The sequence below is a fragment of the Lithobates pipiens genome, unplaced genomic scaffold, assembly GCF_037356315.1.
Source record: "Lithobates pipiens isolate NorthernLeopardFrog02 unplaced genomic scaffold, aLitPip1_a1.2 Scaffold_10, whole genome shotgun sequence".
Classification (NCBI taxonomy): domain Eukaryota; kingdom Metazoa; phylum Chordata; class Amphibia; order Anura; family Ranidae; genus Lithobates; species Lithobates pipiens.
In genome coordinates, this window is record NW_027507686.1 from 168,575,260 (window position 1) to 168,597,968 (window position 22,709).

The 22,709-nt window shown below is 44.1% G+C and overlaps 1 protein-coding gene across 2 annotated transcripts in view; it reads right to left on the reverse strand.

The window, feature by feature from the left end:
- LOC143935576 (inositol-trisphosphate 3-kinase B-like) overlaps positions 1-22,709 on the reverse strand; it is a 153,926-nt gene that overhangs the window by 45,611 nt on the left and 85,606 nt on the right. Inside the window, exon 1 of one of the 2 annotated variants that reach the window (XM_077459561.1) lies at positions 5,011-5,166. The exons of the other annotated variant lie outside the window; for it this stretch is intronic. Coding sequence (XP_077315687.1) covers positions 5,011-5,127 — 117 coding nt within the window. The 5' untranslated portion in view covers positions 5,128-5,166. Of the gene's footprint in view, positions 1-5,010; positions 5,167-22,709 lie in introns of those variants that run through there. 2 annotated transcript variants of the gene reach the window in all.

The window sequence follows — 22,709 nt, forward strand, 5'->3', positions numbered from 1 at the left end:
AGAAAAGGACCTCATCTCTTCTGGGGACGGGGACCCCATCCTGCCTAGGGACAGTCCCCCAATGGGGCACCTAAAAATAAAATAAATAAATAAATAAAAACTACTGATGTCAGTGGTGGAACTACAGGGCTCACAAAGGTCATACCTGTGACCACGCCCTGGAGTTCCACCGCTGGACTCGGATTGAAGGGCCCTGGCTGGGGTTCAGGGGGGCCCTTCATGGTTTCTTGCATCGGGGCCCTGAAGGTTCTAGTTACGCCACTGCTTCAAGCTACAAAACGCTCAGGTATGAATGGGGCCAGCTCCAGTCTCCCACTGTGACAAACAGTAGTGTAGTTCTCAATGGACTACAAGTGCGCTTATACTCTATTCACTCTTCCTACAGCTTTCTAACTGGAAGACTGTACAGAAATACAGGTAGGAAGCTGGAAGGAGGGTGTGCAGGCTCCTATAGGAAAAAATAATAAATGCACTTTTTATTTTTCTTGCAAAAATGTTTGCTTTTATTAGTTTTTTCTTTGAAGGTGATCCTTTAAAGTGCATGCACATTCACAATGTTTTAGATAGAATAGGGACTTTTTTTTCTGCCTGTGCATTGTTGTGGTGATTCCCCTTCACGATGCCACAGGAAATGAGAGGAAGTCTCTCTGAAGTGAATGGAATACCCCTCTTAAAAGCACTGTCACAGAAACAGGTGTCCCCACTGAAGGATTTGCCTAACCTCTTGATCTGCAAGTACAATTTTTGTTTTTCTCCTCATATACTGTTTCAGTGACAATGGTCAATGGAGAGACCGCAAAAAAAAGTTTCATACATACATTTTAAAGTTTACTTAAAGTGGAAGTTAAAGCGGGATTCCGCTGCCAAATGTTTTTATTTTTTTCCAGTGTCTTTGTTATGCGTTTACTAATGTGTTTTTGTACTCACTACTTGTGGCTCTTTACTCCCCGGCTTTGCCGATTTCATGTGGAAGAAACAGTTTTAAAACTTCATGCCGGCTGTTTCCATATTGTTTGTGGGCATTTGAAGTCCACAAGCATTTCCTTCCGGGATGCGGTGATGCTGTGCTCCCAGCATTCACCCCTCGATCCCGCGCATGCTCATTGATAGCAGCGAGTAGTGCCATAAAATGGTGCCTTCTGAGATGCCCTCGTCACATGACCGGCGTCATGTGACGCCAAAATCTCACGAGATTTCGGCAGGACAGCGTTCCCCACTTATTCATGGGAACAATGTGAGAAACCTCCCAGGGGACTTTGCGGAGTCGGGGAAAGGCGATAACCACGCCTACTCCCACGGGAGGAGAGCCCGGAAGTCACCTTTGAAATGTAAATTAAAAGTTAATTACGGCGATCGGATTTTTATAAAGGTTAGTTTTGCCATCTTTGGGAGAAACACTATGGCTTGTGAGGTTTTAAAAATGTGAGTACAACACCGCTTTAAAGTGTAACTAAAGGCAAAACTTTTGGTTAGAGAGAAGAGGGATAAGAACACCTGTCAGTATTTATTGCTGTCTGTGCCCCGTTAGGGAGATTGACCCTCTCTATTCGTCCTCTTAACTGTTAACTGTTAATTAACTTTCAAATGTGAATGTAAAAGACAATCCCAAATTTTGGGTTGACACCAGAACAGTAACAGAGGAGAAATCTTCCAGTGTGGAAACTTCCTCTCATTTCTTGTTGGAGCAGTAAGTGAAGGGAAATCTACCCTATGGGCAGGGGTAGGCTGGGCCGGGGGGAAGGGTGGAAATTTGCCCCAGGCCGCCTACCTAAAAATGGCCACGGGGCTGCCTGTCTGCTATTTTTTTTTCCCTGTGGAGGGTAGAAGTCATCCGCCAACTGGTTGGCTTCTGCGCTGAATTCTGGGAATTGTAGTCCGGATCGTGCTCAAGTTAATGGTGGTGGAGGGTGGAACTGAGCAGCGCAGCAAACTACAACTCCCAGGAGTCTCAGATGCAGGCAGAAGCAGGGCATTTGGCGCACCAGGGGATGTGTCACATGACTGGCTCAGGTTCGGGGCTGGGTGCTGCATGGAGTGGCTGCTAGAGAAGAAGAACCGACTAAGAGAGCAGCCAGCATAATTTCAGTGAGACGAGCAGATTACCCCTCCACTACACTACTGGAATCTTGGGACTAGTGGCAGACAGAGGCAGCCAGGGCTCACCAGGAGACACACATGACTGTCTCAGGATAGGCGCTGGCCTGGCTGCAACTTGGAAGGTGTCATCTCCCCCCCCCCCCCCACAAGAGGCAGTGCAAGGACCTGCTGAGCTGTCATCATTGCTGAGGTGAGCGAGAGACGCAGACCCGGACAACCCCAGCTGACCACTACATCCCATTCCCTATACACCCTATTTACCCTGCCCAGGTGCCCTGCCCTCCACCCAGCAACCTCAAAATAGGAAATAGCCCTCAACACTCTCTGGGTGCATTTATGGGCACTGGGGAGGCTGCATTGATGGGCACAAGTAAGGCTGCATTGATGGGCACTGGTCAGGCTGCACTGATGGGCACTGGTCAGGCTGCACTGATCAGGCTACACTGATGGGCACTGGTCAGGCTGCACTGATGGGCATTGGTGAGGCTGCACTGATGGGCACTGCACTTGTGAGGCAGCACTGATGGGCACTGATTAGGCAGCACTGATGGGCACTGGTGAGGCTGCTTTGAAAAACCAGGTGGGCATGGATGGTGAGCTGATTCACTGGTTCAATGGGCCACTTGACTGGACTTGCGAGGGAACTGGAGTACCCAAAGCAGGGCTTGAGTCCTACAGGAACACACGGGAACAGCGTTCCTGTACATTTTCCACAGCAGGAATGCCATTCCCTTTGCACTGTGGCTGCAGCGGCTCAGATGCAGAGTCCTCCCCTCCCTAATTCTTTAGTAAAACAAGTTATTCATGAGGGCTGATAAATGGAGGAGGAGCTGAAAATCTTCAATCAATAAATTTAAGTTGTGTTCACTTTGAATAGTCAATGTGCACACAAACAGGAATATGCTTTTACGTGATACAATGATTAAAGATTCGCAGCCTCATTGAATCTACTTGACAGTGAACAGCTGGGTTTATTTAGTCAGTTATTACAGAGAGCAAAGCTGGACGACAGTGTAATGTCCAATGAGACTTTAGTTTACTTTAATGGGATTGCAGAAAGATTAATTACGATTGGTTGCTATAGCAACTGAACATTACATTACTAAATAAAACTGAAAAAGTGTAATGGCCATAATGAAATATACTATTGTAAAGAGGGTAAAGCCTAAGGGCTCCTTTAAACCCGCAGCATTGCCTAAACACAGTACCAATGTAAGGCTATTTGTCTTAGGTTCTATAGCCTCAGTTCACAGCAACACGCTGCACAAGTCTGCGCCAAACATGTTGAATTTCTGTCTAGCACATTCCGATATTCTGTAACACATTTTAATGCACCGTTATCATTAATGTTTGGAAAAAACAAACCACTGGAATGCAAGGTAACAACACACACTATCACGCCCGTTGTGCACACTGTAAAGCAGCCTCTCAACCTTTTCAGCACAGAGGAACCCTTGAAATAGTTCTCTGGTCACGACGAACCCCTGCTAAAAATTAGAACTCTACAACTCATGATACATTAGTGTGATGGCCAGTGAGAAGAATGGTCCTTACACATGTGGTCATTGGGAAGAATTATCTCCTTACAGATAGCTAAAAAGATCAATGGTGTCAGTGGGAACTTATCTGAGAGGCAGAAATTGGCCAATGCTGAAGGAACCCCTAGCAACCTCTGGAGGAACCCTGGTTGAGAATCACTGCTATAAAGTGTGTGACGTGGTGTGAATGGGCTTTAATCCCTGCCAATTTTTATTATATTTTTTGTTCCTACAAGGAGCCAAACCTCTGTCATGTTGTTGTTCTGTATTTTCAAACAGAAATACAGGCTGCAATATAAAATGTTAGTATTGTGAGTAGAAAGGGGGTTGGAACCCTCTCTTCCTGCCTTGGTGATAGACTATCATATTGTGTATCATAGGGTGCCACCAAGAGAGGAACACAAAGGAAATCTTGTACACGGACTATGGCAGACATCAAGCCTAGCCTTCTCTATCGAAAAAATAAATAAACAATAGAGTTTAGTGTTTAGTTTTTTCTAACCCATCATACTTCTTAAACATTTGTCCCAAAATAAAATACAAAAGTAGATGCCTTCAATTTAATTGGCAGCGTGGTGTTAATTATAATATGTATGCATTCCCACCTATCAATATAAATCTGCTATAAAGATAAAAGAAATGAAAAGGTATATTCTATAGAGCAGAAAACTTTGTACTGGCTGAAACGAAGAAAATCTAATTTGCATTATAACAGTTTTGTTTCTGCCTGAACGGTTCACCACAACTCACAGAACAGAATATCACACAAAGTAAACGTTGTTCTTGATAAAGGATTTCCTATCACTACAGCCTATACTAGGCTTGTTGGAAACCAGGAGCCACATTTGTTAGCATTATAGAGATATTTATGTACACCAGCTGGATGGGCACGCTCGATCCAAGCAACCTCAGGCATAGCACTCAGCCAGCGGCTGCATAAACATGAATGCATTTTAAAACAAACCTGGAATTTAGGTTTGCTTTAGTGATCGGAAAGTAAGGAGTGCCTACTTGTCATATGCTTCCCAACCTTAAGTTCACCCCCCCCCCCCCCAAAAGTACTTTGCGAGTTGCAACGCAACACAGCTTACACAGGGCTAAGGATCCTTCTCTGCTTCTAAGTCACAGTGCTCAGGCTTGTTGATCGGCTGCTCAGGTACAGAGCCCTCCATTGAGGAAAGGGTGAAAGCCCTGTAAGCCTCTATACCTGCAATTTCTTTTAGTTCCTTGGACCCCTCAGTCTCCCTGCAGAAATCCTCCTACTTTGCCGTGAATTGGAAAGTACAAGGTTGTGGTTTAGCAACACTTTCATAACCCCCAAAAAAATCTTAAACATACCTGCTGCTTTTTTCCAAATAACATGTATTATGCTTACCTTCCTGGCAGCCTGTGCTGCCAATTTTGACTCCTTTGAAGCACTACAGCTCCCATCAGAATCTTCAGCATTCAACACTTCAAGAAGTGTAAAATGCCTGTTTCCCCAGCCGCACATTGAGGTTCTATCTTCCTGTCCCTATTTTACTACAGGGCTAAGCAGAGAATAGAGATCAGTGGAAGTAAACACAGCGTGCATTGCAGGCAAAGTCGTTGCGCTTCAATAACATGAGGATTGGCAGCACGGGCAGTCAGAGCAGTAAATATAGTCTTCCTCTTTCTGCAGGGGCTTGTGTAGTATTTTTCAGGTGATGACATTAAATGACCACAACATGCAAGGGGTGCAAGAGAAAGTGATAAGTTCAGGTTACAGTTGCCTGAAAATTGCCATATGTTTGGCCAGCATTAGTGTTTCATCTCTTTTTTATGGTTTTGGAAAGTGCAACTACTAAGTAAATACTTGTCTGAAATAAGATTTAATGACTGGTTAATTTTGCAAATGAACAAACCACGGCAACTAAACACAATACTGAACTCTGTACATCAGGGATACAGAAAAAAAAAAACATATTTGTATGAATCTTAACTTTATATTGAAACAAGGTAGAAATCTAGGCCTAAAGCTGAACTTCAGGCAAACAGCTAAACACACAGTAGATGTATCTATATGTAAACTATCCCACCTGCCAAATTCTCTGTAATACTGTTCAGCTAGTCACGATTAAAACACGTTTGCCAACTGGCATAGTCATATTTGTGGTCTAAATGTTCTCCTTTGCATTTAAGCAATACAGCTTGGTACTGAACCCATCATCAGCCTGTTGATTAGACAATGAAGAAGAATCACCCCCCTTTCACTAAAATTCACATCAGCATACAGCTCTGCATGCAGATCTAAAATCATCTTACATCCATTAGCTATGTAAACATTTTTTGCTTCTACTTACAATTACTTTTTTTCGACTTCCTGGATGAGTGAGGCACAGGTGATGTAACCAGGACCTCACATATACATTCTAGGAAGTTCCAGGAACTAGACCCAGAGTTCTGAGCAGAGTTCTAGGAATTAAACGGAGATGAGTTTATCCACCCTTAGTGAAAAAAAGCCACCATTAGAAGAATGGAAAGAAAAAGAAGGTATGCAAAGAATAAAACGCCTGCAATGATGTATAAGTATTTGTAGACTGCTATTACTAAACATTTGCAAATTTTATGATGAGGGTGAAAGTCCTCTTAAGGGCTAGGTTCAAATTTGTGCAATGGGGATCATGAGCAATATTGTGAATTATCCAACACACACATAACGTGCACCCCTTTTAGAGGCATGCAGTGATCCCATTGATAATTAAGGACAGCTTTAACACCAAGAGGCCGCATATACAGTGCCTTCAAAAAGTATTCATACTCCATGAAATTTTCATGTTACAGCCAAAAACATAAATGTGTTTTATTGGGATTATATGTGATAGTCCAATACAAAGTGACACATAATTGTGAAGCATAAGGAACGTTACAAATGGTTTTCAATTTTTTTTGCAAATAAATATCTGAAAAGTGTGCTGTGTTTTTATATTCAGCCCCCTTTACTCTGAAGTCACCTAATTAGTAAATGGAGTCCACCTGTGTGTAATTTAATCTCAGTATAACCTTAGTGAACAAACAGAATAATGAAGGCCAAGGAACACACCAGACAGGTCAGGGATAAAGTTGCGGAGAAGTTTAAAGCAGGGTTAGGTTATAAAAAAAACATCCCAAGCTTTGAACATCTCACGGAGCACTGTTCAATCCATCATCCGAAAGTGGAAAGAGTATGGCACAACTGCAAACCTACCAAGACATGGCCGTCCACATAAACTGACAGGCCGGGCAAGGAGGGCATTAATCAGAGAAGCAGCCAAGAGCCCCCATGGTAACTCTGGAGGAGCTGCAGAAATCCACAGTTCAGGTGGGAGAATCTGTCCACAGAACAACTATTAGTTGTGCACTCCACAAATCTGGCCTTTATGGAAGACTGGCAAGAAGTAAGCCATTGTTGAAAGAAAGCCATAAGAGGTCCCGTTTGCAGTTTTGTGAGAAGCTATGTGGGGGACACAGCAAACATGTGGAAGAAGGTGCTCTAGTCAGATGGGACCAAAATGTAAATTTTGGTCTAAAAGCAAAACCCTACGTGTGGCAGAAAACTAACACTGCACATCAGTTTGAACACACCATTACCAAACGTGAAATATGGTGGTGGCAGCATCATGTTGTGGGGATGTTTTTCTTCAGCAGGGACAGGGAAGCTGGTCAGAGTTTATGGGAAGGTCAAAGTTGATGGGAAGATGGATGTAGCCAAATACAGGGCAATCTTAGAAGAAAACCTGTTAGAGTTTGCAAAAGACATGAGACTGGGGCGGAGGTCCACCTTCCAGCAGGACAACAATCCTTAACATACAGCCAAAGGTACAATGGAATGGTTTAGATCAAAGCATATTCATACGTATGAATGGCCCAGTCAAAGGCCAGACCAAAATCCAATTGAGAATCTGTGACAAGACTTAAAAATTGCTGTTCACAGACGCTCTCCATCCAATCTGACAGAGCTTGAGCTATTTTGCAAAGAATGGGCAAAAATGTCACTTTCTAGCAAAGCTGGTAGAGACATACCCAAAAAGATTTGCAGCTGTAATTGCAGCAAAAGGTGGTTCTACAAAGTATTGACTCAGAGGCTGAATACAAATGCAAACCACACTTTTCAGATATTTATGTGTAAACATTTTTTGAAAACCATTTATCATTTTCCTTCCACTTCCAAAATTATGTGCCACATTGTGTTGGTCTATCACATAAAATCCCAATAAAATACACTTAAGTTTTTGGTTGTAACATGAAAAAATGTGGAAAATTTTAAGGGGTATGAAAACTGTATGCGGCCCTATGTAAACACATAACTGTGCTGAGTGCAAGCCCCCTTTATGCACCCACCACAGTAACCAGTGGGCACAGGAAAGCTCCTGATGCATACTTACGATCGGGAGCTTTGCAATCATGTGACTGCCAATCATAGCAGTCACATAATCGAAATGCCTGCCTCCACCTCCCGGCATTTAGAACCTCTTAAGGTCCAGGAGGTGGTTGTGGGATGGGGTTAATAATGCACAAGAAAAAATTTATGGTAACAAAGTACCATGCATTTATGGTGCAAAACGATTAAAAGGAAAAAAAAGAGGGCCATGCACATCTATTATGTCATTTTTACACATAGGACAGCCCATGGAAATGAATGGACTGCCCTGCATGTGACTCACAAAAACGTGCATAGGTGTGAACAGAGCCAGTACTGAGGTAATCATTCTGCTTTCCTTCCATAATTAGGTTAGGATCCAGTACCTGAAACAGCGTTACAGGCCATCCTCACATCATGGGGTCTGGGTATGGCTTCCCAGGTTTTACCAAGGTTGCACCGAACCAGATAACCTGCTTCTATAGACAGTGAGGGTTGACTGAAGAAGTCTTAAGGAAAATAATAAAAGAAAAAAGCGAAGTAGTGAAGCTGGTTTCTCCAGGAAAGAGAAGAGGTCCATCACCTGCAGACACTAGCAAAAAATAAATTGAGGAGTCACAGAGTGGGGTAGGGTTATGGGGTGGCACCACAAAGGGACATGTCCTCAAAAGCTGGTCAGTGTCCAATCACCTAAAGGTACTAAGCTATAACCCATGATGTGTGAACAAGCTGCTTGCGTCCTGTACTGCAGAAATAAAATGTTTATTAGGATTACCATAAACTATAAGATAAATACAGTAAAATTAAAAAAAAGAATCTAAGTACTAATATTATGTCTTTATTCAATAATATGGTTGACTTGGCACACTGAAAATAACAAACCTCATATTGTCCTGTATAATGATTTGACATCAGACTAGAATTTGTCTGCCACCAAGACCATAAGTCTCGGTTCACACGGACTCACTCATATTCACACAGGCTTGCTGCTATTAGAACAGTTCCATTGCACTGCATGGAGCACGACTTGTCAGTCGGCTAAGTCGCCTGACAGGCCTGACAGGTCACCCCTGTGTGAACCAGGACTATAAGTCCCGGTTCACACAGGGGAGACCTGTCAGGTGACTTAGCCAACTGACAAGTCGTGCTCCATGTAGTACAATGGAACCGTTCTAATAGGAGCGACTCAAGTCTAGTGACTACTCAAGTGACTACTTTGGGGCGACTTCGGAGCGGCATTGACTTCTATTAAAGAAGTCGTTTGCAAGCCGTGCTGAAGTCACGCTGTGCAGGGCGGTTTTAGAGTCGGACGACTTTGAAGCCGCCCCTGTGTGAACCGTGAGTTATGGTAACTGATAAGCACCTATTTTCACACACAGATATTCAAAGCATAAACATAAAATATCAAAAACAACAAAACAAAAAACATCTCCCCTAGTCCCAGAAATGTGGGTGCCATTTCTCCTATGCATCATCCAAGGGAACATCATCCCTTCACCTCCCAACTTCTAACCCTTCAAATATGAACATCCCCTTATATTGTGTCAGCAGAGTCAACCCAGCGGAACCAAACCTTCCTAAACTTTTTTGGAGCTCCACTGGCCTCATAGGTCATTCAATAGAGGGGGATATCCATACTGGCCAATTTCAACCACATTGTTAAACATAGATCCATCTACAATAAGTTTGCGGCCATAAAAGAAAAGTAGTTTAAGAAACAATTTTGTAGCAGCATCCATCTCCTCATCCTCAATAACTCCCAGTAAACATAATAGAGTATTACAGACATTGGGGAGGCCAAACTTTTTAGCAATGAACTCCATCACGCGGGACCACAAGGGCTTAACTTTAGACCTATTCCATATGAAGAAATGTACCCTCACTCAGCTGGCATTTATGACATACAGGAGAGTCTTGTTTATGCATACGGAATAGGCAAACAGGGGTATAATACATCTGATGCAAGGACCGTAACTGAATCATCCTATTTGTGGATGAAATAACAGTGGTTAGATATGTATCAAGCACCTCATTTGACATCTCATCCGACAACCGGTGTAACATCATCCAACGGGATTTAGCTCTTCCAACCCACTGTAAATCCCCAGGACCCAAAGCCGCATAATACCTGGAGACCAATTTAGTAGGATCTGGGTCTAGCAAGAGTGCCCCCAATTGGGTATTATGTGGCTGAACAAGCCCCCTCCAAAACTGGGCTACTGCAGCCTGACGAAGCTGTGCATATTTAAAACGCTGTGTCCTAGGTACCTCATATAGACTATAGAGCTGCTTGAAAGTGAAGAAATTCCCATCATGAAATACTTGATGTTTCCTATGGGCCCTATCGGGCCCATAGGAAACCACGCTCCAGTTTAAAGAATTTCTCTAAGGCCCGACAGAGAAAGGTCAGTTGAGCTACAAGAACATAGATGAAAAATCCTCACCGGTAAACACATAACCTCTCCTACCTCTCTCCCTGGAACCCCTCCCTTTTATAGCATGTTGAGCATGGCTTCATAGGCCATCGCCTCCTTAAGTCCGCCATCACCAATCCCCCTAGGACCCTGGGCAACTTCAAGGTATGTAAGGGCAACCTGAGTGTAAGGAATCTTGTACTATGGAGTCCATGTTTAAAAAGACCTTTTTGGGCACATACTGAAGGGAGTTAGACAAAATATACAAAGACTTAGGAAGAAATTTTGTTTTGAATAAATGAATGTACCACAGGAGGGTAAGCCTCAAGGCTTCCCATCTTCGCACCTTCTCCTGAAACAACGCTTTTAATTGTTCTTTAACCCTTTCTGCTGCAACCACCGGGATTGTGTGTAAATCTGAAAAGGAGACTCCTGCACTGCTGCCAGATTGCTTCCACACACTCCCGGTAATGGGCGCCCACACCATGTATCCCAGGCTTCGCTTGCCCAACTGCAGGTCCAGGACCAACACAGCGGGTGCCACCAGGTAGAGGGGAGGGAGCAAAGCGAATACACACACACCACCCCTCCATGTTGTGATGTGTTTGACGTCACTTCCAGGTCTCAGTGTACCTGGCCAATATTTCCAGGAAAGAATGTAATGCAATGCGATCTGCACTGGATTACATTCAGTGGAGCACAGGGGAGACTTTCTGGGTTTTTTAGACCCTGGATGTCTCATTAAAGAGAACATGTCACCAAAAAAATTATCCTGTCCCCCGTGTGATAAAAAAAATAAAAATTATACCCAAGCACATAAAATTCCCCTCCCCCCATTTTTTTTGAGGCCCCCCATCCCCACACATACAAACGTAAATGCATGGGTCTTGGGCGCCTAAGCATGATAACGCCAATTGCAATACACATCACCACGCACGCCAGAGTGAGAGCAATATTTCTAGCACCAGACCCCCTCCATAAAACACTAAACTGATGACCACTATTTTATTCTCTAGGCTATCCGCTTTCAGAAAATATTTAATATTTTGGGGGGTTTATGAAATCTTCATCAATATCACTGTAGAAATCCTTGATCAGCGCCTGGAATATCTTAAAATTCCCTGCAAATTATGTCTTCGGTAAAAGAAAAAAAAAATGATGTCTTCGGTGTTTCATATTAGAGCATACAAAGAGTTTAAAATACTATGTCGCCAAAGACATTAAACATATTAACACGCCTCAGTAAACATGGCATATGTCTCCCAGACTAACCAGTTTTACACATCTTTCATCTCTGGCTCCAGGACTCATGAGACTTGCATGATATACTTCTAAGAAACAGAAATAAATGAACAAGTCTGACAAATAGAAAAATAACAGAAATATGACTGAAGAAAAAGTTCTGTCAGCAGTCAAAATACCGACTCATTTATCTAATCTCCAAGTACACATTTATCTCAACCAATCGCTTTTTCTGCAGTGCTGAATACTGAAGTAAGGTATGTGCCCAGAAATGGCTCCTCTCCATTCTGCTTTGGCGTCAGAACCAGAGAACAGATTGTAGTTCTAATGAGATCACCAATCTCTAGGCTGCAACAGACCCTTCTACACAAGGCTGCTAGTGAAGGACATATAGGCGTAGAATGAAGAAAGTAGAATATGTTAAAAGAGAAGTATGGGAATTTTATTTTGGAATCATACTTGCCTAGGTGGATGCAGCATTGGATTGCCAATCACTCGGTTCTCAGAACTCCCTGAGCAAAGAACTGGTGACTGCCAGTCACCGCTGCCTGCTCTGTCCCCCTACCACCTGTGCTGACTGGAGCGCTGGGCTGTGGAGGGGGCGGAGGTGGTCGGCTCAGGCTCTCAGCAGCGCACTGAGAGGCTGAGCTGGGTGCCGGTCCAGGCATGTGGGTGGGTCCCGACCTTATGGTCGCAATCTTCCCCAAGCCTGGACTGGCTCTATGACATCAGCCTGCTCACTGCTGAAAATGGTTCACAGGAGTACAGAACGAACTATACTCCTGTGATCCACAGGAGAAGTACAGCCAAACAAGCTTTATCAGAGCCAATGTACAAAGATATATAGGGAAATCACAACAGCATGTCTACGTTGGTAAATCTGGAGGGGTCTCAAGCTTTAATATCAATACTATAATATGATGCCTGTACCATGTGAGAGGCCCTGCCAGACTTTGAGGTTTGGAAAAAGCTACACAAGATTCACACTAAAGCAGAGTGCTCTAGACTATTTGTTATGTTGTTATGAGCAAAGCTGGATCTGGAGCTGGAGCCTTCAAAGAGGTTTGGTTGGGAAGAAGTCTTCAATTTTGTGTCCAGGTCTTATTGAAGGCCTGCAGCTGGTGTGGGTACACAGTTGTGCATGGTTGTTATAAGGGAGTCCTGTTAAGAGAGTACTGTGTGTTCCTGCCAAGAGACTGCACCCCATGTTTTGGGGATTCCTTGCCGCTGGACTTGAAGAGTCAGAACAACTGAAAAAGTTTGTGGAGACTGAGAAAGATGAGGTGACTAGCAAGTCCAGGGGGCTGGAGGGAGTAGGGCTCTGGAAGAGTGAGGGAGCTTGGAGTACTAAAGAGAACTCTATCTGGAATCCAGGAGTGGGCCCATGCCGCGAGATACCGTAGTAAAACGCTGATTGAGCCAAGAAGGTCTGGAGTACCCCAACAAAAGCAGCGATGCTGCTGATGTGTAGCCAGGTGGCTTAGAATTTTCCACTGATGTTTGCTTTGTGAAGATGAAACCCCTGCATGGGAATCATTATGTGAACTTTTCCTTCCATTTTGCCAAATAAAAAAGTGTGCTGACAAGCCTTTAAAGCACAATTTGGACTGGCATGGACTTCAATAAAATGCATCTACCACTGATTTAAGAAACCCCCGTATCACACCTGGCCAATGAGAGTGATAGTGGAGCATTTGCACAAATTAGCTTAACGTATAACTAAAGGCAAAACTTTTTTTTTTGTTTTGGATAGAGTGGGGAAGAATTAACACTTGTCTCTTTTTATTGTTGTCTGTGTTCCTGCCATTCAGGAGATTCACGTTTTCTATTTGTCCCATTTACCATTATCATTGAAAGTGAAAGTAAAAAGAAAAAAAAAATCACAAATTTTCGGTTGTCCCCAGAAAAGTAATAGAGGGGAACTCTTCTGTTTCAAATTTTTTATTGTGAACAACACAAGAATAAAGGTTACAAACAGAAGCATTCAAGTCTGTGAGCACGGCACATAACGCCAGATACAAAAAAAAACATATGTGCATATATCACGGTGTTTATATGATGTTAAACATATTGCTAGCGCACTCTAGGTTGGAACAAGGGAACATACTGGTGTATTCGATAAGAGGACATCCAGTTAAAAGGAGGATAACCCCCCACCCAACATCAATGTAAAACAATAAACCAAATTGTAGAGACAGAGGAAAATGCAGGGCAAGGGGGATAGTCAGCCGAAGGACCTTGTTCTTGGCACAAGGAACACAATTAGTCAAATTATAGCCATAGGCTAAGGAGAAAGAGAGGAGGGGAGGATAAAGCGGGAAGGAAAGACATAGCAAGAGAAAAGGGGACAGAAAGGGAGAGACAGAGTCAGTGTCGGCGGGACCACACGGGGCCCCAGAGGGCCATCAAATTATTCCGTTTGGGGGGGGCTAGATTTATGGCACAAGAAGGCTTGTGTCGAAGTCTGGAGGGAGGGGGGAACTCTTCTAATGGGGATACTAGTTCTAGTAACCTGGGGGTCCCTAATGAATTCCCTTAATTTGCAGGGATTTCTCTCACTTTCTGTTGGGGCAGGAAGTGAAGGGAAATCTCTGCAATGGGGCACAAATGGTGAAAATAAATCTGACCGGGGTTATAGCCCAACCTTACTCTATCCAAAACATTTTTTAAGGTTTTGCCTATAGTTCTACTTTAATCTTGAGTTTTCTGAATGGCTTTGGATTCACACTAATGCACTGACAGGCAAAAAGAGAGAGAAGTGCAGGCAGTAATACATGGTGTGTAGTCATGGCACTAGATTTACAGCTTCAATTCTCTTGACAGGCCACCCACCCACCAATACCTTGTTTGTGCTCCCCTGCTTCTTAAAGTGGTTGTATGGTCAATTTTTTTACTTTTACCTACAGGAAAGCCTATAATAAGGCTTACCTGTAGGTAAAAAAAATATCTCCTAAACCTTTACGGTTTAGGAGATATTCCCCTCGGTATGTGCCGCTGACTGCAGCGGCGCATGCGCACAAGGGGGTTCTCGCCGTGAAAATCCGGCAGCGCTCATCCAGCCGGACTGAAATCTCCCGCGCGCATGCGCGGGAGTGACGATATCGCGGCTCCAGCCACTCACAGTGCTGGAGCCGCGATACCCGGAAGAGACGCCGAGGGAGCATGTCAGCTCCCTCGGCGTGGATCGGGCCAGATGTCGGGGCCTCGTTCTAAGGTAAGTATTTCATAATGAGCTAGTATGCGGTGCATATTAGCTCATTATGCCTTTTGCTTTGCAGGTTTAAAAAAAAAAAAAAAAAATTTGCGGGTTTACTACCGCTTTAACCACTTGCTTACTGGGCACTTAAACCCCCCTCAGTCCCAGACCAATTTTCAGCTTTCAGCGCTGATGCACTTTGAGTGACAATTACGCGGTCATACAACACTGTACCCAAATGAATTTTTTATCATTTTTTTCCCACAAATAGAGCTTTCTTTTGGTGGTATTTAGTTACAGCTCGGAGTTTTATTTTTTGCTAAACAAACAAAAAAAGATGCAAAAAAAAAAAAAAAAAAAATCATGTTTTAATAGTTTGTTATAAAATTTTGCAAACGGGTCATTTTTCTCCTTCATTGAAGTGCGCTGATTAGGCGGCACTGATAGGCTGCATTGGTGGGCACTGATGGGCTGCATTGGTGGGCACTGATGGGCTGCATTGGTGGGCACTGATAGGCTGCACTGGTGGGCACTGATAGGCATAGTTAAGGCGGCACTAATAGGCACAGATAAGGCGGCACCGATGGGCACAGATAAGGCGGCACTGATGGGCAAAGATGGGCACAGATAAGATGGCACGGATGGGTGGCACGGATAAGTGGCATGGATGGGTGGCACGGATGGGCACTGATAGGTACCACAGATAGATGGGACTGATGGGCACTGATAGGTGGCACTGATAGGTGGCTCTGATAGGTGGCACTGCTGGGCACTGATGGGCGGCACTGCTGGGCACTGATGGGCGGCACTGGGGTGCAGCACCTGAGGCAGATTTTGGGTGGCACTGTGGGTGGCACTGCTGGGTGGCACTGTGGGTGGCACTGTGGGCACTGCTGGGTGGCACTGTGGGCACTGCTGGGTGGCACTGTGGGCACTATGGGCACTGCTGGGTGGCACTGACAGAGGGGCACTTACTTTATTTCAGGATGGCACTGCGGGTGGCAGGTGGGCACTGGCAGGGGGCAGGTGTCCTTTTAAATTGCTGGCCGTGATCGGGACTGATGTCCCGAACACGGCCGCCGGCGATCGGCTTTTTTAGGAATACTAGCCGATTACCGGCTCCGTTTTATCACATGATCAGCTGTCATTGGCTGACAGCTGATCACGTGATAAGGGGTCGGGATCGACCCCTTACACGGATCGGTGATCAGGCGAGTCTCACGGACTCGCCGATCACAGAGCGCGCCGCGCGCGCCCCTCAGGGGGCGCGCAGGCCGCTCGTAACCGGGACTACGTCAATAGACGTAGTCCCGAAAATGTGGGTCCGCGCTATTGCCGTCATTTTGCAATAGCGCGGATCCCAAGTGGTTAATGGTCTTGCCCTGAAATGTCAAATGGACAGATTTTCTTTAAGTGCTAAATCTTAAGCAAAGTAAAGCACAGCAACAACAAATCCAAAGTTTCTCTGCTGAAGTATGATCAGTACAATATAAATTCTGATTGGTTGGTATAGGTTAATGGACTTAAAAATGACCACCTGAAGTAAACCTGAAATGTAAAAAATACCCAATAAAGAGCTCTAAGCACATAGCAAACACAGTTTGATGCCTGCATATCAATTATTTTCACTTTAGGCACCCTAGTTGTTTTTTATATGAACATACTACCTGGGCTGATGGGTCTAGAGCCTCAATGCCTCACAACTAGCCAAAGGGGTGTCCATAACAGCAATAGGCTAACAATAAGGCTTTGAAGGCAGGAGGGAATTGGGCAAGGTTCTCAGTCAAGTGATGTATCTGCATGACAGAACACAGCAACTGCTGGAGCATAGGGTTGCTGAGGCTGCAGCGACTGTCCTTACAGACTGGAGTGACCCTATGGCAGGAGGATCAGGTAAGAAAAACTGCTTTTTGCGGCTCCCTAGCCATAAACAAGCATTTAATACATGCAGTTCAGGAGTAGCCCAACTGCAAATGAGTATTTTTCCTTTTCCTGGACTTCATATTTAAAATGAAAATAGACAAAAATTGAAGGCCTCTGTAGGTGCCTGCTATAGTGCATCCGGTAAGTATTCAAAGTGCTTAATTTTTTCCACATTTTGTTATGTTACAGCCTTACTCCAAAATGGATTAAATTAATTTTCCTCAAAATCCTACAAATAATACCCCATAATGACAATGTGAAAGAAGTTTGTTTGAATTCTTTGCAAATTTATTAAAAATAAAGAACGAAAAAAATCACATGTACAGTACATAAGTATTCACAACCTTTGCTCAATACTTTGTTGAAGAACCTTTGGTACCAATTACAGCCTCAAGTCTTTTTTAGTATGCTGCTACAAGCTTGGCAAACCTATTTTTGGACAATTTCTCCCATTCTTCTTTGCAGGACCTCTCAAGCTCCATCAGGTTGGATGGGGAGCGTCGGTGCACAGCCATTTTCAGATCGCTCCAGAAATGTTCAATCGGATTTAAGTCTGGGCTCTGGCTGGGCCTTTCAGGGACATTCACAGAGTTGTCCTGTAGCCACTCCTTTGTTATCTTGGCTGTGAGCTTAGGGTCGCTGTCCTCTTGGAAGAGGAACCTCCACCCTAGAACGTACAGGCAGCAGCGTGATCCCGTTGGGGTGGCTGGTATGGGATCCCTTGAGCCAACTGGAATAGATGTAAAAATACTCCTCCACCTGCCTAAACTCAACCAGAATGCACTAGAGCACACAGCCCAGACTTACGGTTTATTTTAGGCCTTCAGGGGGGCCTTGGTTCACCGATGTATGTTATATATTTATTGTTTCACTCTCATTTTCTATTGGTCCATCTCTACCGATGGGCTATGTTGGATCTCGGATAGGGATAATTGTTACAATGTTGCTTTGTATTATTGACTAAAAAGTTTAAATACTGAACGAGAACCTTCACCCCAGTCTGAGGTCCAGAGCGCTCAGGAGTAGGTTTTCATCAAGGATGTCTCTGTACATTGTTGCATTTATCTTTTCTTGGATTCTAACTAGTAACCCAGTTCCTGTCGCTAAAAAACATCCCCACAGCATGATGCTGCCACCACCATGCTTCACTGTATAGATTGTTTTGGTCATGTGATGAGCGGTGCCTGTTTTCCTCCAGACATGACACTTGCCATTCAGGCCAAAGAGTTCAATCTTTGTTTCAGGAGACCAGAGAATTTTGTTTCTTGTGGTCTGAAAGTCCTTCAGGTGCCTTTTGACAAATTCCAGGAGGGCTGTCATATGCCTTTTACCGAGTGGCTTCTATATGGCCACTTTATCATACAGGCCTGATTGGTGGAGTGCTGCAGAGATGGTTGTTTTACTGGAACGTTCTCCTCTCTCCACAGAGAAAAGCTTGAGCTCTGTCAAAGTTACCATTGGGTTCTTGGTCACCTCCCTGACTAAGGCCCTTCTACCCCGATTGCACTAGGAAGAGTCCTGGTGGTTCCAAACTGCTTCCGATGGAGGCCACTGTGCTCATTGGTAGGTTTGAGAGGGGTGCCTCAACGGGACTTTAAAGGGAAAGGACAAATACTTAGTAAGCAATGTATTACTTTAAAACAAAGGTTTTTATTTTAATTTGTGTAAAAAAATATAGTAATATGGGCAAACGAAAGCCCATCTACTAGATGGGTTGTCATTTGCCCATATTACTATATTGTTTTTACACAAAGTAAAATGAAAATCTTTGTTTTAAAGTAATACACTGCTTACTAAGTATTTATCCTTTCCCTCTAAAGTCCCGCTGAGGCACCCCTCTCAAACCTATCAATTAACTGGTATGTGAGTCAGGCCATTTCCAGACCATTTGAAGCACTTACACCCCCCCCCCCCCTTACTGTGCTCATTGGGACCTTCATTGCTGCAGAAATATTTCTGTACCCTTCCCCAGATCTGTGCCACAATACAATTCTTTCTCTGAGGTCTACAGACAATTCCTTGGACTTTATGGCTTGGTTTGTGTTCTGACATGCACTGGTAACTATGGGACCTAATGTAGACAGGTGTGTGCCTTTCCAGAGTGTCATGGCAAAGGCTGTGAATACTTATGTACATGTGATTTTTTTCATTTTTTATTTTTAATAAATTTGCAAAGATTGAAAACAAACTTCTTTCACGTTGTCATTATGGGTTATTGTTTTTAGAATTTTGAGGAAAATAATGAATTTAATCAATTTTAATATAAAAAGCTGTTGCATAACAAAATGTTGAAAAAGTGAAGCTCTGTGAATACTTTCCGGAATCACTGTATGTGCTTAGAATGATGAATTATGCAAGTATTTTAAAATACAGGTTCACTCTTTACTGAATAAGGCCGATAATATTGTATACACACACACACAATAAACCTACTGGAATTCCCCGTGGCCTTTTAACAAAACAACTTAAAAACATCTTGTCATCACCAATCTGTTATCGCTGGGATCCTACATTGCTATAGCAAATACCAATATAAATAAATAATAGGCTTCCTTAGAAAAAAAGGCTAAGTAAAGTAACTAGTAGCAATCACCCAGAATCTGTCTTTTTAAAATACTCAATTTATATCTATAGAAGTTACTGTAATTATTTGCTTTTAAAATTTTGCTTCTTGCATTTTTCTTCATGCTCCAGTCAGCTTTTTAAGGACTTTGCAGTGGCTTCTCCTATGGATCACAGGAGTGCAATTCGTGTGACCCGTTTTCAGCAGAGAGCATTCAGATCGCTCTCTGCTGACATCACAGAAATCAGTCCAGGCACTGCGTCATCCCGAAGAGTCTGGATCCGCCAGGTGCCTGGACTGACACCCGTCTCAGCCGCTGAGAGCCTGAGACAGCTGCTCTCCGCCCCTCCACAGCTCAGCACTCCAGTGACAGAGGAGGAGCGGAAAGATGGGGAGCTGTGAGAACAGAGCCATCGGCAGTGTTCGATCGCTCAGTTCTCAGTGCAGAGGCCCGATGCTGCATTCACCAAGGTAAGCATAAATTGGGTTGATCCCATACTTCTCTTAGGCCTATTTTTTTCTTACATACTTCATTATTTTGTACAAAGTCATGTCTGCTATCCAAACTATATATTCTGAGGCCCAATCTCAACCTAGTCAAATACAAGGTCAGTCTGCTGTACATCCTTCATTATCTATTCCACAGCCTTATTCTGCTAAGCTGTTGTCTGTTGCCTGCCTTCTGCTGCCAAGCTCCCACTACCCAGCCTGCTTATGCTGGGCTCCAATTAGTTGCCCAGCCTGCCTCTGCTGTGCCTATATTTTGTGCCCAAACTGCAATTGTCAAGTTCCTGTCTACTCTACATCTTGCTTTTGTCAAACTGTCTTTCTTTGCTAAGATTCTTTGTGCGGGTTGCTTTTTTTTGCCTAGGCAGACTGTGCTGAGATTCCCTCTGCTGCCCAACCTGACTGTACCAAGAACACTTCTGCTGTCCAATGGGGATTGTGCCAAGGTCTTCTCAGCTGCAAAGCCAGAACTTGCTAAGATCCCTTTTGCTGCCCAACCTGATTGTATCAAGAATACTTCTGCTGTCCAATGGGGATTGTGCCATGGTCTTCTCAGCTGCAAAGCCAGAACTTGCTAAGATCCCTTCTGCTGCCCAACCTGATTGTATCAAGAACACTTCTGCTGTCCAATGGGGATTGTGCCATGGTCTTCTCAGCTGCAAAGCCAGGCCTTACTAAGATCCCTTCTGCTGCCCAACCTGACTGTACCAAGAACACTTCTGCTGTCCAATGGGGATTGTGCCATGGTCTCCTCAGCTGCAAAGCCAGGCCTTACTAAGATCCCTTCTGCTGCCAAGGCTGACTATGCTGAGATCCTCTCAGTGGCCAGTGTGACTCTGACAAAGATTTGTCTGCTGCCCACACTAACCCTAAATGAAATGGAAGAAAACACAGGCACTCTACAATTCTACTGCTGTATGAAGGAATGTATTCTTAGCATCCAGCTTGGTATGCCAGCTCTTCTCTCATCACTGCATAAGACGAAAGCAGTGAGCATGCAAATCTAGAGGGATACAAAGTATACTTGCCTTAAAAAAACAAAATAGTGAAACATACGGAATGTTGTTTTTGATGATGTCTACAGACAGCTTTATTTGCGACCAGCCAAAAGAAGTTCTAACAAGCAAGTAGATTTGTTGGCGAAAAGTACTAGCAAGGAAAATGTTAGCACTTTAATATTTTTTATTTATCTATAATTAATACAGGCGCTATACTGTGTTAGGGCCGGTTCACACTGCGGCGCGAGGCGAGGCGACACGGCTCGCCTCGCCTCGCTCCCGCAAGTCGTCCCCATTGAGTACAATGGAACCGTTCTGAGAGGAGCGACTCGAGTCGCTCCGACTCAGAAAAAAGGTTCCTGTACTACTTCGGGGCGACTTCGGGGGCGACTTGCATTGACTTCTATGCAGAAGTCCTCTGCAAGTCGCCGCTGACCCCCCCTGCAAGTCGCGGCGAGGAAGTCGGAGACGCCTCGCCGCGGCTCGCAGTGTGAACCGGCCCTTACAATGCACCTATTCCTTAATGAGGAACTGCAGTCTGCTCACATAATTTGTAATAAAAAAAATATTTGCCATTCTGAAGCTTCCCTCCAACCACCTTGCATATTTTTTTATATATAGTATGATTCTGTACTTGCTAAATATGCTGCAGAAATCTCCCTCCACTAAGTCTGGCTGCAACCATTTTAACTGTGGGCAGCTGAAGCTGCTGCCAGTTCACTTCCTGGATTTACACAGAGGCACACCTCCAGCTCTGCAGCACTCATTGTCCCTCTTATGACTCATCCCCCCTCCCTTTCTGGCAAACAGTGGGCTGTATAAGGTATTTACTGGCAAAAAAAAATGTTTTACTATCCAAAAGGTAAAACAACAGGGGCAGAAGATTTAGTAGATGGAAAGATGAAAAAAATGACTAAACTTCCACTTTAAAGTTCATGTACAGATACAAATATATCTTTTTAAAGTTTTGGATAGAGAAAGGAAGGGTTGGACAGACTGCATCCAGGATTAATCATCTGTACCCATCTCAGGTAACTGCTGGATATTTGACTAGAAGGCTTGTTGGCGTCTTGCTTATTTTATTGCTATCTGCCACCACCCCCTACTTTGGGGGAGCTATTCTACCCCCCCACACACATTGGGGGAGCTATTCTACCCTCCTTACATTGGGGGAGCTCTTCTACCCCCCCTTACATTGGGGGAGCTCTTCTACCCCCCCCCCCCACACTGGGGAGCTCTTCTACTCTCCCTTACATTGGGGGAGCTCTTCTACCCCCCCCACATTGGGGAGCTCTTCTAGCCCCCACACATTGTGGAGCTCTTCTACCCCCCCTTACATCGGGGAGCTCTTCTACCCCCCCTTACATCGGGGAGCTCTTCTACCCCCCCTTACATCGGGGAGCTCTTCTACCACCCTTTCCCACATTTGGGAGCTCTTCTACCCCCCCTTACATTGAGGGGGCTCTTATACCCCCCATATTGGGGGAGCTCTTCTACCCCCCCACATTGGGGAAGCACTTCTCATTTCCTGTGTGGTCACTGAGACAGGAAAAGTAAGGGTAAATAACCCAAATTGGAGCACAGACCGCAATAACAAAAAAAAACTGACATAGGTTTTAACCCTTCTCAACTCCAAAACAAAAAGACTTGGCTGTAGTTTGCCTTTGATCGTGAAAGAGCCCTATATTTAAATGTGCAAAAAACACAAAAGTTCTAAAAGGAGGCCTCAGAGGTCCTTAAGGTTGTGTTTAGGAAGCACCTGCTGTATTGGTAATTCAGGGTCTCTTGGCTTACTTGACAACATACATAAAAAAAATTGACAGAAAACCTGTTCACTTGAGTTATACAAACACATAGTCTAGCTTGTAATCACT